Genomic DNA, 18,516 nt, shown 5'->3' on the forward strand with positions numbered 1-18,516 from the left:
AGATTTCATAGACATTAGGGCTGGAAGGGACCTTGGAAGATCATCGAATCCAGCCCCCCGCCCAAAGGGCAGGAAGTCAGCTGGGGTCATAGGATCCCAGCAAGATAAACATCCAATTTGCTCTTGAAGGTGTTCAATGTAGGTGCTTGAACCACCTCCGATGGCAGGCTGTTCCAGACCTTGGGGGCTCGGACAGTAAAGAAATTCTTCCTTATGTCCAGCCTGAAATGGTCTTGTAGTAGTTTATAATCGTTTGACCTCGTCATCCCTTGGGGTGCTCTGGTAAACAAATGTTTCCCCAGATACTGGTAGTCACCCCTGATAAACTTATAGGTGGCCATCAGATCATCCCTGAGCCTGCGCTTTTCCAGGCTAAAGAGCCCCATGGCTCTCAGCCTGCCATCATAAGGTCTGCTATCCTGACCTCTGATCATGTGCGTGGCTCTTCTCTGGAGACAGTATGTGACTCGGCATTATTTATTTCTACAGAGACTTGAAACCACAGTTTGTACAAGCTGCGGTCTCTAACAGCACTTATACATGCACTCTAGGAGTTGGGGTGGGCACACTTTAATTACACCAGCTCCAAGATCCGCTCTGATTAAAGCACCCAGAGCGTCACATGTATCAGCATCCCTGCGCTGAAAAATGGCAGGGGGTGGGCTTTAACTAAAGCTCATCAAATGAACTTTAGTTAAAGCACCCCCACCACCAATTTTCAGGCTGGGGATGCTGATGCACATGATGCTAGAGTCTGCTGAAGCCCAGTAATTACCACACTCCAGCAGACTTCATTAATGGAGTTTGCTTCAATGTGCTATAATTGTAGCGCATCAGAGCAGCCTCCCTGCACGTGTGTAGGCACCCCAAATGTCCCAAGACACTTTCACAAAAGCAGGGCTGTTAATCCATATACCCCTTTGCCCTACATCAGTTGGTAAGAGTCTTTGTGGTAAATGTGCATCATATTGGAAGAAACTAGTCTCTTTAGAAATAATGACAATACATCACTATATAGACAGATTGTTGAAAAGAGAAGGACTTGAAAATTAACAAAATCTTTACTACTCATTATGCTCTCATGAAGTTTTAATGCTAGAGAAGAAACTACTTAATTGTTAGAACTTTAGTGGCAAGGGATATTTCTTAGAGCACTGGATTCATCCACTCTCAATTAGGACAAGGTATCCTGTACAGGAAAAACTGCCGAAAATGTTACTAAACAATTGTCCTATCATTTCTTTCCTTAAAACAGCCTGCAATGGCAGCTGGTGAGCAGACTCCTTTTAACAGTTCTTTGTTGGTTAATTAGTCCCAAAACATTTAATATAAGCCTGTACTGTAGCACTGTGATACAGATATTTCTCTTCCTCATACTATTTACTATCCCCCACTGTTGCTAATGGTAACAAGTTTGTTTCATTTTCTAACCAAATCAAAAAGGGTCTGTCCATAAGACATGTACTGTGTTTTCTTGCACACCACATACCCCCAACTAAGACATGCACCTTGTTTTTTAGGAAGGCAGAATGAAGGGAAAAGTTTTTTTCCAGAGTTGACTTCATAGAGCAGGAACAGAGCTTAATCTTCAGCTCACTTACCCTCCCTTTCCTGCTTAGCTAAAAGCTGAAACCCTAGCTGCTTCTGAAGACTAGTCTTCATCTATGATTTTGACAAGAGCTAAAGAGTATCCAGAACTGTGAAACAGGAGGAGAGAGACCAGGAGCAGTTAGCAGACAGAAAAATTACATTTAAGAAGGTTAGTCTGATTAAAGGAATATCAAAACCATTAAAAAGAGAGATTATCATTAATGCCTATGGAGTGAAGAACAGTGAACCTTTAAGTCAACTGACTGTCTCAGATGCCTGAATAATAATGTCACTGCTGCTGCCCAGTGGAGTAGGAATCAAAGCAGGGTGCTTCTATTCTGGGCAGAAAATCTGCTTCCCTCCATAAGGCATACACCTCAATCTTGGAGGGCTGATTTGTTGGGGAAAAGGTACATGTAAGTATGTAAGTAAATACAGTAATTCTCAAATCCACAGCTGAATGTCTCAAGGCTACTTTTGCAGACAGAGATTAAGACAGGTACTTTCTAATAGGAACAAAAATTACAACATCTAAAAGGACGATAAAGCAGATTGCATTTATTCACATTTGTATAAGCTTTGGTTTATTTCCAATTTCTGTCATGTTCTATCTTCCAGTTACACTAGCTAACTTAGAGATACTAAGCCTTGCAAACATGCAAAGTAAGAAGCAAAGATTTTCCCATAAAATGGACACTGGAAATTGAAAAGGCAAATATTTAATACAATCCAAACTTTGCAGGGGATATTGGCAGATTGATCTTTACCTTCAAATATTTGAATGCATGTTATGAACATAAGCAACAGGAAAATGCCAAGAACTAGTCTATGTAAAAATTGTACAAAATATGTATAAAATTAATTCAACTCCATGGAAGAGGATGCTGATGTAGAAGATGGAAACCAAGCACAAAGATTATTTTTAAAAACCTAGTACTGGCCAAAATGTATGGAGAAAATAATCTTACCTTTACTTATATCCTATACCCTTTGATGTTTAGAATGTAATGTTTCACTTTAAGCCCTATGTGTTCTCTTATTTTGAATCAGATATTATTATTCTATCCAACATAGAAAAATACAACACCCCAGGGGAGACATAAAGAAAGGAAGGGTGAGGGAAAATTCCTTACCTGGAGCTGGAACCGCAGCAAGACCGGAAGCGGCGGCGGGACCCGCACGGCTCATTAGCCACGTCTTTTTAAAACTGCAGCCAGCTGGAGAGAGGGGGAAGGAGAGCCGGCACAGGGAAATAAGAGGTGTGGCGAGCGAGGCAGAGGGGGAGAGCGTGGCGAGAAGGTCGACAGGGGAGGTACTCCCAGGACCCCTCCCTGAAGGTAGAGGGAGTAGGAACACCTCTCACAGGGCAGAAGGCTGCCTCCGAGTTCTCCAGAAGGAAGACGCCAGCAGCAGGCTAAGAAGAAAAGAAGTGGCCATGCTACATTCTGACGCAGGACCCCTGGGAGAGGATCCGGGCGCCAGACAGGCAAGTGGGGTAACCAGGGTGGGCCCCAGAAAAGAAGGGAGAACGATGGGACTTGAGGCGCTGAGTCAAGAGGGACCAGTACAAGTTTAACTTGGCTCCAGGGACAACCCTAAGTGAGAGGCGGAAGGCTTCAGCAACAACAGGGGCTGCTAGAAATAAAACCCAGGACATAAAGTGGCCCTTCAGGGAATAGAATATAGCCTGAGCCAGAAAGGACGTTGAGGGTCTGCTTAATTTGTAGAGCAGTCTCTGATAAAAGGGGAAGAGAGTGGCACTAGGGGTGTGGCGAAGCATGGGTCAGGGCTAATTAGGGCACGTTCGTACCAAGCTGACCGACTGTGGTAGTTAGAAGCTCACGAGTGTTGTAAATAGTCTTTTCTTTTAGGTTTTTGGTTTCCTACCTTTGGAAGGGCTGGGGTGTGGGCGACATAAAGCCCTAGGGTCAACCGGGTAGGAAGAAGGGCTCTGCCAGGTGGAGAACCAAGACAGTCAGGCAGGCCCATAACAGGTAGCTTGGATTTGGGTGAGACCTGACGCATAGTTCCGGGGGAAACAAGGATACCTGCAGGTGAGGGTAAGGCCGAGAAAGACATCAGCACCTACAACAATGGTGCTCATCCTTATTCCTCAGTAAGCCATATGGACAGTGCCCAGTCTATCCACACAGGCCAGATCTGGCTGGTGCTCCTGATCAGGTGCGGCAGGCACCATCCAGCCATACAGAGGACAGTGGGAGACAGCCTGGCCCTAATGCAGCCCTTCAGGGGAAAGAAGCTTGACTGGGCCCCATGGGGAGGGGGGAGAGAGGAGGGAGAGGGGGCAGGGCAGGGCCTGATCCTGATGCAGATGGGAGAGGGTGTGGCCCAGATCCAACAGTTTGGATTTGGGAATTTGGTAGGGAGAAAGATGGCCATATTAATGTCCACTACTCCCCAGCTATTAAATTTCTGGGCCCATAGGGATCACACTGGGCCAGATTTGATCGCTCCATGGGCACCATTGGGCCTGCAGGTCAGACGTTGAGCACCTCTAGTCTATAAGGAACTGAAGTTTTAATTCTCAGTCTTTTCCTTTTCCACTGAAACTGAACACTTGAGTTTCATACCATTAAAACTTCAAATGCCACATACAAATATCGGTATTTCTTGTAACAGAAAAGATAAATCAGGTATTCCACTCGATTTAATCAATGAGATTCTAACCAGGACAAGGAACAGTATAATTAATTATTCTATCCTTCCACAACTCTCCTGCTCCATTTCAGCAATGGTATATATATTTACCTTCATGTAATTGGCCCCAAGTGGATGAATATTGCTCCCCAAGGTGCTTCATGCCCATTTAAACATGTTAATTAAAAATATGCTTTTTTTTTTTTTTTTTTTTAAAGTTTTTGGAAATTTTTAAAAACAACTTTTAAAAAAATTTTTTTTTTTTTTTAAAGTTTTTGGAAATTTTTAAAAACAACTTTTAAAAAAATTTTTTTTTTTTTTTAAAGTTTTTGGAAATTTTTAAAAACAACTTTTAAAAAAATTTTTTTTTTTTTTTTTTTTTTTAACTGATTTGGAAATCTTTAATACCAGACTATTAACAATGTATTTTAAACCTTGGATGAATCTGCAGAATTGTCACTCTTGTTGAATTGTCTGCAATGATGTCCTTGGCCTAGATTCAAGCAACATTGCACAATCAGCATACAGAGCTCATATTTGGCTAACTCTACCCAGTCCTACCTCCTTTAATTAGTTGATTATCTCTAATTTTCTAGGCAAACACTTCTATTGCCACAGCAAATAATGGCAATAATGGATAATCTCTTCTGATTCCCATACACAAAAATCAAATCTTTTGATGTACTGACACTAAAAATAATTCTTACCTGATACCTATCACACAAAGCTTTAAACCATTTCACAAAATTTAAACTACATTTGTATAAAATTTATCTCCTCTTGCAGGTACACCTAAGACATCCATACAAGAGAACAATGTTGCTTTTTTCTGAATATACTATGTGAAAATAAGCCTGACTGGATTTTTTTTATTTTTAATTGTCTTTCCTTGACAAACTTTTAGGTCCCCTACATAAGCAGTTAAAAATATTTAATCTTATCTAGCACCTTAGCAAACAGAGAAGTGTGGTTTTTAAATTGTGTGTCCCACCAAGGACTCACAGCTTTGAAGAACAATTAATTCTCTAAATAATTCAACATGAGCAACACTATTAACAGAACAAGCCAAATTAGTATAATAGCCTTTTCCTTACATATCAAACATCCTAAAATAAAACAGAATGTAAAATGTTAATTAGAAGCATCTGGAGCAGGAAAGATTTTATTCAATTTCAAGTCCAGCAACTCCTCTACAGTAGAATATTTTTTATTTTTTCTAAGCAATAGTCCAATTTTTCTTCTTCTAAGAACATAAGAACTACCGTTTACTAGGTCAGACTGTAGGTCTATCTTGCCCAGTATTCAAGTCACACAAACTCCCTCTATACATTATATCTATTGTGCAATTAGCTTGTTAATTATGCAAAAAATTTAGATAATTAATTTGCATGTGTAGCCTATAGTGCCTATGACAGGTGTGTCTCTTCGGGGTCTGTCCACTAGTGGCGCCGCCCACTGGTTATGGGCCAACCACCCGCTTTCTCTTCTGCTATGCCTTGTTGTTACTTGCTTAATTAGAGGATGTTAGTTAAGCAGAAGGCTGCCCATTTTCTGCCCCGATGCAGCTCCCTTCCTCCCCTTACACCGCAGCCCAAGCCTCGCTGATGTACTGGACATTGTTCGGTCAGTCTTGCTCTCTGTGCCCTCTGGCGCTCAGGCTTTCTGTAGCCTTGTCTCACAACTGTGACCCCTCTGGGGCTTGTCAATCATCACTCCCTCTGCTCTGGGGCTTCTCTCAGCCTCGGGGCTCAGGGGGCTGTAGCCGTGCCTGGCCCCTTCCTTGGCACCAGGGTCCATGTACCCAAATGCTGCGCTCTCTCTGGCGCCGGGGTCAGTGCACCCCAAATGCTGCACTCTCTCTGGCGCCAGGGTCAGTGCACCCAAAATGCTGCGCCCTCTCTGGCGCTGGGCTCAGTATACACAAAACACTGCGCCCTCTCTGGCGCTGGGGTCAGTGCACCCAAACCACTGCGCCCTCTCTGGCACTGGGGTCAGTACACCCAAAATGCTGCGCCCTCTCTGGCACTGGGGTCAGTGCACCCAAACCGCTGCGCCCTCTCTGGCACTGGGGTCAGTGCACCCAAAATGCTGTGCCCTCTCTGGCACTGGGATCAGTGCACACAAAACACTGTGCCCTCTCTGGCGCTGGGGTCAGTGCACCCAAAACGCTGTGCCCTCTCTGGCACTGGGATTCCCACACTACTGTGGAGCCCCTATGAGGCCTCCTCCAACCCCTAATAGCCTCACCCGGTCCTCCCGTTTAAACAGCGAACACAAAAACACAAGCCCCTGGGCTATAACATAAAATCAATGCCATCCGGCTAAACAACATTCAATCCCTACCAGGGAATTCTCCCCCCATAACAGCAATCAGGAGCTGCTCGCACAGCCAGGCTTCTCCTCGCTGTTTGCTCTGGCAGAGCTCCTTCTCCCTTGACTGCTGGCGGGGAACTCTCTGCCTGGCCTCGGCCTGGGGTTATGTGGGAGCCAGACCCTGCCCCTTCTGGTCAGCTGACTCCCACTAGTTACCCTGGCAACCCACAGCTGGATTCCCTACTGATCACTCCACAAGTAGCAGGCACCTCAGTGCCATTACAGTGCCTTACAAAAGTTCCAAGCAGTTATAAAGATATTGCTAAAAAATGTGTAGTAACTTTATAGCTGGTTTCTATCCAGCTTTCATTTACATATGTAGGCAGTCCTGTAGTCAGAAGTAGTCCCATGCCTGACAGGGCTCAGTCCCAGCTGTACATAGTCCCTGCCATCAGAGCCTGCTTCTTGCTGATGCAGGGGGAGCCCAGGATTGGGCTCCCTCTACACAGACAATAAGGCACAATTGGAATGAATGCCTCCTGCCATGCACGTGTGGCATGACAGAAGGCACAACTGCATGGGTAATGCATTAGATCCAACTATACCTTTACCATCATATGTAGAGGGGGGCCACAAGGGCAGAGGGTGGATGCTGAGAGGGAGAGTAAACTAGGTATAACCAGGGTTTCTTACACTGTTCATTTCTTGATGGCTACAAACTGGTATTTAGAGGTTTGCTTTTGGGAACTGGCTTGTAGGGAAAGTAGATATGTATTAGAACAAGGGTCCAGGGCAATGGGAAGGGTAATTGATTTCTAAAAAGCCTGTTTGTGAAAGTTTCCTCAAGGCCCACTGTGTCCAACAGGCAAGCCGCAAGCATAGGCTGGGAAATTAAAGACATGATGTACCACACTGTTCCATAACATAAGAAGGTGGCACCAGGTCACAGTGCCCAAGTGCAGAGCCCTTGGGATTTCTGGTTTTGCAGGAACAGAACAAATTAGGAGGACACTGGTAAAGCCCAAATTAGGATATGTGCATGTGATGGGCTTGTGAAACAAAGGAATATGCTGACGGGGCAGAACGTGGACAGTATGAATGATAACAGAGACCAATCAGCAATAGCCAGAGAAGAAGAGTCATCACAAGAGGAGAAAAGAATACAAAAGGAAGGATTTTAGAGCAGCAAAGGGTCCCCAAGAGGGGAACCTGAGCCCACCATGAACAGAGGGCACACCACCAACCCATCTCATCTACCCCACTGTGGCGGGGAGGTAGTCTTGGCCTCCGATCTCCCGGTTGCTGACATCTGACATACAAACCTCATGGTGAAGCTCGCATCCTGGCCAGGTGAACCTTCCCTCTGATGACAGCTCTAGGACAGGTAGATATAGAATTGTTTACATTATTCTTGTCTGCTATTACTGTGTATAAATAAAATTCACCTACTATCAAATGGAAAGGTCATTATCAGTCTGACGGTTTGGGGTCTGCCAGGAACAAAGTATCTGGGTCATAAATCCAGTGCCAACACTGTCACTTGTAGCCTCCAGCATTTAGGTTCATGGAAGTTCTGATTCAGAAGCTGTACCCCTAACTCTTATAATCAAGATCTATTGATGTACCTTTCCTCCAAAAACTTGCCCAATCCCTTTTTGAATCTGGCTAAACTATCAGCTTTCACAATATCTGATTGCAATGAGTTCCACATTTTAATTACACGCTGGGTGCACATACATGTTCATTAATGGGTCATAATTAAAGCACATTAAGTTTAGTACCTGTAATGATAGGTACTAACTTAGTGCAACGTAATAAGCGCTACTGCACATTAGTGCAGATGAATGCTTTTTTAGTGATGTTAATGTGCACTTGACAAAATCTACAGCACATTAGAATGAGTCTTCTGTGAATTAAGCATCTTGTACAGACGCGCTCACTGTATGAGAAAGAACTTCCTTTTGTTGGTTTTAAACTTACTACCTACTAGTTTCATTTTGTGACTCCCTAAATTTTTGTGTTGTGAAAGACTGTAAATAATAAACCCCTATTTACTTTTCTTCATATCATGTACCTTTGTTGTCCCTCTCTGTACCTTCTCGAGTTCTTCTACATCCTTTTTGAGGTGTGGGGACCAAAACTGGGCACAGTATTCAACATGTGGACACACCGTGGATTTATAAACTGGTATAATGATGTTTTCCAATTTGTTTACAATTCCCTTAATAAACTTTTGGGCATTTATAGACATGCTCCAGGAGGCCAGGGGATGGGAGGGGCACTTTAATTGCTGCAAACTTAACAAAAATTGTGGTAGGTTCCCATCAGCATCTCAACCCTTTGAATAAGATCAAGTGATCAGCTGAGAGTCTAATTAACGCCTTAAGGGCAGAGAAAGAGATCAATGGAGCAATGGGATGACACAAGTGGAAGAGAGAAACCTGAAGCTCAAAACAATAGCAGTGGGAACTAATAACTAGGAGGTGGAAAAAGAAATGAAGAGTGGAAATAAAGATTGAGACAGAGGGAGAACAGATAAAGATGGAAAAGCAGAGAGAAAAGATGACAGTGAAAATGAAGGCAGGAGCAACAGCAGAGACAGTAACAGGGGCAGCAGCAAAGAAGGTGGCAGTGAGAGAGATGAGGCCAGAAGGATGACAGGAGCAGAGGATAGCGGGAGACAGAGTGAGAGCAGCTAGAGAAGGATAGTCGGGAGCACGATGAAAGATCAGCCCACTGGGAGTGGCACAGCAGGAAGATACAGAAGAGAACACGGGATGCTGGTCTGGAGCAGAGATTACAGATAAGGGCAACATTAACTGGGGATAGGGTGCAGAAGGAATCAACAATGAACAGATATGATTTTGGGGACAAGGTACTGTTTGAGATATTGGGGTTGCAAGCAGAACACGTCACCTTGAAAGCGTGATTTCTTTCTCCAGCCAAAAGACATGGCAACTGACTTATTTAAACAAAGAAGAATATGATAAATTATGTGAGAAATATGCAGAGAAAGTCGGGGGGGAAGGAATTAAAAGGGTTAAACTTTGTAACACCAGAACAGTCAAGGGAAAGAGTGATTGTCTGAATGTATATGGATATATTAGACGCAGAAGACATAGGAAGGTGTCAGGAAAAATATATGCAAAGAATTCTGTGAGTAGAAAATGTAAAGAACATATATGGTGTATTTGGATGGGGTCTTGGAGGACTCGAGCAGCGTTAAAACCAAATCAGTGGAGCCCAGGTGGGGTGCAGCATCTCCCATCGGTGGTCCAGATAAGGACAGTTTGGGGTTTTATAATATACCACAGAGAAATGAAGCAATGTAGCAGATGGGGGAAGGAAGATGCATGGTGGCACAATGTCCCCTCATAGTGTGTCCAATGCTTAATCGCAATGCAGCATGGCAAAAGCCCCCCTCTACCAGAGCTCTTGATGCCCAACAGTGGCCCAGCATGAGCAATGCTCCCCCTTCATTAGAGCCCCAGGCACCTGACTGTGACAGTGCAGGGAGAGTCCCTTGCTTCTGAATACCACTAAAGCCATGGCTCTGTGGGCTTGATCCAAAAATCCTGTGGGCTGGATCCAACCTGTCGACCTTAGGTTGCTGACCCCTGCTTTAAAAAGTTATTTGAGCTCTCAGTAGCGTAAGGTGGGTAACCAGGGCAGCAGCTCCAGGTGCTGACTTAGGGAAGTGCTCCAAAAATAACTACCACTGCACAGCAGCTGGCTGGCCCTAGCACCACTTCCCTGCTATGGGCTCTGTGAGCCCTATGTACAAGAAGCAGTACCACAATCCTTTTCCTCTCTCCCTAGAGAAATTTTCCTACTCTGATTTCCCTTAATTACCTTTTGCTTATAGAAATCATAGACAACAGCGATGAAAGTCACCTTGAGAGGTCATCTAGGCTAATATTCTGCTCCAAAGCAGGAAAGAACTTAATTAATTTGCTCATGAAAATCTCCAGTGATGGAGATTCCACATACTGCCAAGGCCACTGCCACAGCAAGCAGCTACCTGGCCTATGGCTGCTTACTGTACTGCCAATACTATATCAGATCTGCCCACAAGGAGTCCTATGGTACAGATGTAATCCAGAGTGAGTTGGCACCCCTGACAGAGGGCCATACAGTGCATCTGTCCAAGAACAAAGAATAGCATCTATTTTTCTGTGAAAAGGGAAAGATCTCCCTTTCCTGTGCTAAAGTTTAAAAATCCCCAAAAGCTATTCTCTCTCATGAAGATTAAAAAAATAATCATAAAAAAGGCAAAGCACAGTGGTAGAATTCCAATTTCTTTGTATTTAAAATACTGGTTTTGATATAGATTCACAGTTAAAAATTAAAGTTATGCAGAAGGCAGGATAGATTTCCACCTTAAAGATTAACTAAATCAGAGATGTACAGCATAAGCTTTTGGGAACCTAAGGAGCTTGCTTTCCATTCTATTTTGTCTCTGATCTGCATGAAGAAATGTAGATACAATATTTATGAATTTATCTAAACAGTAGTTATCCAAAGTATTATTCTTGCAGTACTGTTTACCAAAAATGTTATAATTACTAGAATCTCAAATTCAATTAAAAGTTTGTTTGAAATCTGCTATAAGATTATGTTAGCATCCATATGCATTTCCTGCCTGCCTATAAATCTATCTTATATAATGTTAAGTAATTACATTTTTTCTATGGGTTAAGTGCTGAAGTAGTTTCAGCATCTCCAGACAGTAAAATATCTGAGATCACATCTGAATGTATTCAAGACAGTGGACAAATAGTAATGGCTAAATACCATATTTAGCACATTAGTCTTCAGAGCACTAAAGGTAAAGTTTTTTTTTTAACTTTCTGCCTCAAAATAGGCCCCTAAGAAACCATGTTTGTGAATATAATTAATTTTAATTTACTCTTTTGTATCAACTGCCTCCTACAGTACTGGAAGCATCTCTACTTTGCCAGACTATGACAGTGGAGCTCAACCTTTTAGAGTGATGGGTCAGATTCTTGTAACCCACCCAGCTGCACTGTGAGCCACCACTTCTTTCTAGCAAGGGAAGAGGAAGAGAGGTAGCTGCCAATATCAAAGGAAAGGGAGAGAAAGAAGAAGAGAGCTTCCCCCCCAGATCAGCAGCATGGTGCAGGGTAGGGAAGGGAATGCACAGGGCTGAGCTGCTGATCCCACATGCCACATGCTAAATCTAGGCTGCAGGCCATGGGTTGAGCACCACTGGAGTATGACAATGAGAGGTCAAAAAACTCAAGAGCCTAAACATGTAAACCAGGGAGCCCCAAGACACACATGAGATTACTCAAAAAGCATGCAAATAGAATAGGATAAGAAAAATAAAAATCAGAGGAATGCAGAGACTTCCCTCTGATGAAAAATTAAAAGATGACAAATAGTGTGATGATGATGGTAGATGTATTGTGTAGGAAAAACATTAGGTAGGTGTTCTTAATTACCATCTGGATACAACAGCAACAATGACAAATTCAGTGAAATTAGATGGTAATTTTAAAATTTGAAACTGACACACGACAAAAACCTATTAGTTCCTTGCCACAAGATATTACAGCACAGCATTTAATATTTTAATTCAGAAAAAGATTAGTTATTTATATAAATGAAATTTCTTAAGATACATTATCCAAGATTAGATTTTTTTTGAAGAAAAAGATCTTCAAGACATACATCATCTCCAACTGTATGGGGTTAGGGAGAAACTACCTAATGGGCTAATATATAATAATCTGTCCACATAAAGTTTTATTGCAACTTTTTCTGAAGCATTTGTTATTGACCATCATTAGGGAAAAGCTACCAGAACAGATGGACTTTTGAAGTGGTTCTGTACATAGTTTCTATGGTCATCTCTTTCCATGTTCACAAATCACTTTATCCATATTATGCCAAACAAAATCACCAGCAGCAGTAACATAACTATGAGGGGGAAACAGGGCACTAGCAGGAAGGGACAAAGAGAGCCACCACCACCCCATGCATTGTCACTGCACAGGGTCCAAAACTGCTCAGCTACATCTCTGATCATCAGCACTGCACAGTTATAATCTATAGGCCACAGTTTATGCCTTCAGAGAAAATGATTTCCATATGTGAAAGCTGAGCTTACAAAAATTGTATGGATTTTCTATTCCATATTGCTAACCCAAGTGACAATGAAGTATTTCATCTGAATTGTATCCCTAAATACCCCTGAAAAATAAGCCATGTCAAAATATATATCTTCTACTAGATCATGAACAAACATAGCTAAATATTTGTAAGGCATTAGCTTAGAAGACCAGACTCAGAACATAATCGACTTTATTTATACCGAAACAACTTCACCACTGTTGGAATCAAAGGGACTGATCTGTGGTTTGATACAGTACACAACAAAACATTTGTCCCCAACTGATTCCCAGAGGAAACTGAATATATCTTTTCAACACAAGACAATGCCATGCAGACATATCTCAAGCTAGTTCTGCATATGCTATCTCTAGCAGTATATCCATGCTATTGGACACCGCCTAGGCTAATTAACTCAGCTAAGAAACAAAACTTATTAGCCCAGAGCAGAGTCAGATCATAGTATCTCTGCATGCCTTTTGCTCTAGACATACCCACTGGCCACATTCAGACAAGTGAGGGCGTGCATTTTGTGGCGCCACAATCCTCTTTATGGTGCTACAAACTTCATGTATGGAACGTTAAAAGCGTGCTCCATGCTGTAAATTTGCAGTGTGGGGACAAAATTTGCTACCTGGATTTCCCAGTAGCAAAAAAAAGTGCCAGGGAAAAAAGGCGGCACAGAGCATGCTACAGCAGCACACACTGGAACAAATGGAGACTTGGTCTTTCAGTGAGATGATCTGGCTGCCAGTGAACACATCTCTACTGCTCCAGCACACCAGGAGGAGCTGTGCACAGGCAGTTTGCCCGAAGTGGAACAATCTGTCCCGCAACAAAGTACATATGCAGGGATGTGCACCGAGGCACAAGACACAAAGTAATGGCACAAATGCGTGCTGCTACTATTTGCGCTACTACTGGTGCATGCCCTGGCTCATCTGGATGCAGCAACTGTGTTCAAAATGCAAAAATACATCCTCAAACATGGCACTATGGATGGCAAAAGCTAAAGAGACTATAAAGTTTAAAAACTCTCTCCAGGGGGACTTCTCCATCTTAAATCCTGGTCAGATAGAAAGAAGCAAGCAGAAGTAAAGTTTCATAACATTCTGATTTTCAAATATTTTCATTAAAGACTTTAAAAGACCCCTACATTCTAAAGCAAACAGGCATTCTAAGCATGATAATAATTATTACTACCCATAATAAATCAGTGAACCTTTCAGGTCAGTATTCAAGGTCATACAGAGAAGACACTGAGGAAGCTTGTACTGCTGTTGACTATCCCATATAATTTTTTTAAAGATATTTTTAGTTTCCAAGGATGAGAAACTAGCACATTTTACAAGTAGCACATAAAACTGCAGTCATTACTTCTTTCCATTACGCTCATTTGTGTGGCTGGTGCCTCAAAGGAAATAATGTGCTACCATATGATATGGTGCAATGAGTTTTAAAAACACAGAAGAAAAATAAATCTCATTAAGTAGGATGACTGAACACTGCAAATCTGGATGTTCACACAGACTTTGTAACTGTACACCAATGGCTTCCAAACTACTATCCATGATCACTGGTAGGACACAGGCAGGCATTATATCTGTGCCAGGAAATGCCCTTTTCCTGGCACAAAAAGTAAACATACAAGCATTCAACCAGTTTGTGGCAGAAAAAAGCACAGTATTTCCATCACAAACTGTTAGGCCTTTCAACTAGCAACTATTCTGGAGAGCAGTGCCACATAACAGTGGTATGGCTTCATATAGCAGTATGGGGGTCCCTAACATCCCAAGTATCCCACAGTCCTCTGCTCTCCCTCTCCCTGCTTATTGGGGTGGGGGGAGGAGAGGGGAAAGAAGCGAGTGTGGCTGTTTCCCTGATAACCTGCCCTGTGCCCTGCCCTGCCCTGCAGGGACCCCTACTACTCCAGCTACTTGAATAGGTCTCAGCTGTCTCTGGGAGTCCAAGTTGGAGGGCAGGCTGCCAATCATCAGATTCCTTTGCGGTCAGCCCTCTACTGCCATCTGGCTGAAGAACTCACCAACAACATGCCTGTGCAGCTCTCCCACAAGGAAGCTGAAATGTCTGTCTGGCCCCCTTCTTACCACATTTTTTGTAGCACTGGAAATTACTGGATCTCAAATTGAAAATGTATCCATACCCTAAATCACCTTTCTCAAAACACAATTATTAAGACACTGTGACAATAAAGGTATTAGGGCATGGTGAAGGGAGATAATCTAGAGGGTCTTCCTCTACATGAAAAGATTGCAGGGCTCAGCAATATTGCACTGTTCAAGTTTTTAAAGACAGTAAAGCTAAGTCTCCTTGTTCTTAAATATGATCTCTTTATACCCTTTGCCAAAACAACACTTTTCAACAAGTCAAAAAGAGCATTAGGAATGGGGGCTGCTGCAAAAGCAGTACTATAAATAAGGACCTACCCAAATTGTGATTGCACAGATTTCATGGAAATCCTTGAAAATGGCAGCCAGCCCCATGATCTGCCTGCGAAATCAGCTGACTGCCTACTCAAGTTGGGTAGATCCCTAACCATAAATATAAGCAAGCTAATAAATCTTCATTAAGAACCAAAACTAACAACAGGCTATGAGGTTCCTACAGAAAGTTGTGTCAAACCCTATTGCAGGCAGGTGGGCTATTTATATTAATGCTATCCAGCAACTATTTGTAGCAGGCGATAAACATTTGTTAACTACCATTTCAATTCCTTTTCAGTATTTCTGTTCCCTAAAGCCACTCTGCAGCCATAGAAAACTGCTACTCTCCGTATAATTTGTCCTAGAAAGCAAAAGAATAAATAATTCTACCTTTGTGATGAGAATTCTGTATTTCTCCAACATTGCCTGGTTGTCATGGCATCCTGCAAGCAACTGCCAAACCTCTGCCCTTAGTGCCTCTGGAACACCACTCTTAACCAATGTAGACAGTCCTTTTGGTCGCACACCAAGGTTACTGTGCCTGAGAAAAACAGACCACTGTTATTTACCTCTGCTATAAGAATTTAGACACAGGCATACAGAATAAGAAAAACATGGAAACTTTGAGTTCACGTTTTGTGCTGAAAAAACAATCATACTACAAACAGATGTTTCAACACTCATATCTGCAACTGCTTCTCATGTTAATAGCGAGGGTTCCAAAAAAGTCATAGATCAATGGTAAAAATATACCATTTAACCATAACTATTTAGATTATTCAAGATGAGAAAGCATACTTGAGGCTGGTAAAGTGAAGAACTGCAATAAGAACTAAAAATAGGACAGAATGCAACAAGCAAAATTAATGGCAGGCAAAAGCAATGCTCTATAAGGCACAGAATAATTTGAACTATCCATATATGCAGATGAGCTCAAAATTAGAAGTTTTCCACTAGCAACAATCATACCTGGGTTGACCTTCACGGGCTACAAAATGTAACCACTAAGGAAAAGGAATTGCCATTTTGTTGGCAACTTAATTAATATTTGTTCAATGTACAGCAGCAATAAAAGAGCAAGCAAAGATGCTGAACTGTATAAAGAAAAGGATTGAGAATAATTTTGAAAAATACTTCAGTGCCGTTATTATGAAGGTGCTACTTACAGCTACATAGTTAAGGCTGAGTTGAGCTGTACATGTAAAACTGGGATTCAGTTTCTGTTATGCATGGATTCCACAATTTACTGGACCACTGAATTTTCTTCTATGTATTTAGAAGTAAATCTGTTTATTATGATCTTAAATGAATAAGCACTTTAAAGAAATATAGCATTCTTCATCCCAATATCTTTTTCAACTGCTTTTGTACCTAGGTCAGTGGAAAGGGCACATGCGGAACTGGGAAATGTATTTAAAAAAAATAACAAATAATTAAGATTGTGGATCTTATAAACAAATTATTATTGAGGCTTTTAGAAGGATAACATGAATAAGGATATGCATTATATAGAAATACACTAAATTGGTTAGAGGCAGAAAACATATCTAAAATGCTAGAATGAAATTACTCCTATAAGCCTAATATTGTGTAATTTTCAATTATGGAGGTTTTAGAACCTCTGAAAAATCCTGTGTTATCCACTTTCAGAGACAGAATCATTTTGATTTAGCAGGGCAATATCTTCGAGCAATGCTATGAGAAGGCAATATTTGAATCAATTCTTTGGCCTGTCTTCATTAGAAATTGTTAGCAGAAATTTTGCTTTGTTACTACCACCATTTTTTAGCTCCACTGGTAGTAGCACCAGTTTAGAAATAAATGCTAGCAGCCTGCTGAGAGTCAATTACCATGTCATTTTAACACAGGCTTATGTTAAGGTTAAAAGCAATGACTATTGCTTTAAGCTAACCAACAAATATATATAGAAACTGCTGCTACTATTCCAAGCTTAACTTTTTTGAGCATGACTCCAAATAAGCCAGTCATTCCTACACTCAGCTAAACTAGTTTTTCCTACAATGACTGATCATAAAAATTATATTTAAAAATCCCTATAAGCAGCTCAGTGGATAATTATTATGGAATTTGAAAAAACTTGGTTTGGGACAGACCACTTCAGCTCCATTGTCCGGTTAGCCAAATGAAAAGCATACTGTCTCCTTTCCTCTCTGTTAATATGTTTCATGGGAATGTGGGGGTTGTTTTTAACAAATTTTTGATGGTAAAAGTGCTATGAAGAGAAACCACTAGTAAACAGAAATATTTTAAAGGCTAGATACCCTAAGTGTCTTCAGAATTTTAAGAAAAGGTTCTTCAGGAGGAAATGAAAAATCAAACTGAACTGTCAACTCAAACAAGTTATGAGAGCATGAACCATCATTCATCATGCATTTCAAGATAGCCAAGATATATCCATATGCATAAGAAAACAGTGTTAGATGGGTATGGTAATTAGTTAGTGTCATTCCTATTGACAAGTAGGAAGACAAGATCCCTTCCCCAAGGACATTATAAATCTAATTTGAACTGATAAAGAGAAACAATAGACCAGATGAGGGGGCTGGGGGTGAGAAATCACAAGAAAAAATAATTGAGTACTCCTGTCATAAATAACTGTGCCTCAAAAATAAAACATTTGAAAGAGATTGAAATGGGATGTGGAAGCTCATCAATTCTGAAGCAAATTTCCATAAGACACATGCAGTACTTAATAATATACCTTCCACACCTGCATATTTAATTAAATTACTTGTTCGTATTTTTAGGTACATTACAGACACCACAACAGACTCTCGCTTTGTAACCAAACACAAAGACCTACATAATTTGGAGCCTTTTAACATGTGAATAAATCAAATGAGAGCTGGCATAGTAAGTTTTCACATGCACATGAAGAATGGTAAGCAATTCTTTACTGCTATCAAGAAAATATAGGTAACCTAGAGTAACAGCTAATGGAGATATACACTCCATGTAGTAATATCATTCTTTATTTCCTAGTGTGATCACACCAGAGTATTGCCACACTATAAAGCAGAAGATCATATTGTATTTGTTACATGAGTATTCAAGTGTATTAGCCTTACATTAGAGATAAGACTTCATCTGATAATATTAGACAGTTCAGTTCACATTATAAAACCAACATGCAAGTCAAACAAAACTGTACCTTTAATTAGCGACTCGGCAGGTATCTCAAAATCTGCCTGGGAAATAATTTAATTATTAATAACCCTTGCTATTTTATATTAGTAAACAAATAAGTCTGCTTTTTTCCTTGCTATAATCATCCCCATCCAAGGCTAGAAACAGACATCATCAAATGAAGTAGGTGGGCTGTGCCAGGATATGCCCCAACCCAACTGATGCACCT

General features: G+C 41.4%; 1 protein-coding gene across 3 annotated transcripts in view; it reads right to left on the reverse strand.

Annotated features, from left to right (window-relative positions):
- RABGAP1L (RAB GTPase activating protein 1 like) overlaps positions 1-18,516 on the reverse strand; it is a 559,138-nt gene that overhangs the window by 389,202 nt on the left and 151,420 nt on the right. For all 3 annotated transcript variants that reach the window (XM_019501851.1, XM_019501852.1, XM_019501853.1), the window contains exon 12: positions 15,531-15,681. In XM_019501851.1, coding sequence (XP_019357396.1) covers positions 15,531-15,681 — 151 coding nt within the window. The remainder of the gene's footprint in view (positions 1-15,530; positions 15,682-18,516) is intronic.

The sequence above is a fragment of the Gavialis gangeticus genome, unplaced genomic scaffold (genome assembly GCF_001723915.1).
Source record: "Gavialis gangeticus isolate Ggan-Ray unplaced genomic scaffold, GavGan_comp1, whole genome shotgun sequence".
In the NCBI taxonomy this organism is placed as follows: domain Eukaryota; kingdom Metazoa; phylum Chordata; order Crocodylia; family Gavialidae; genus Gavialis; species Gavialis gangeticus.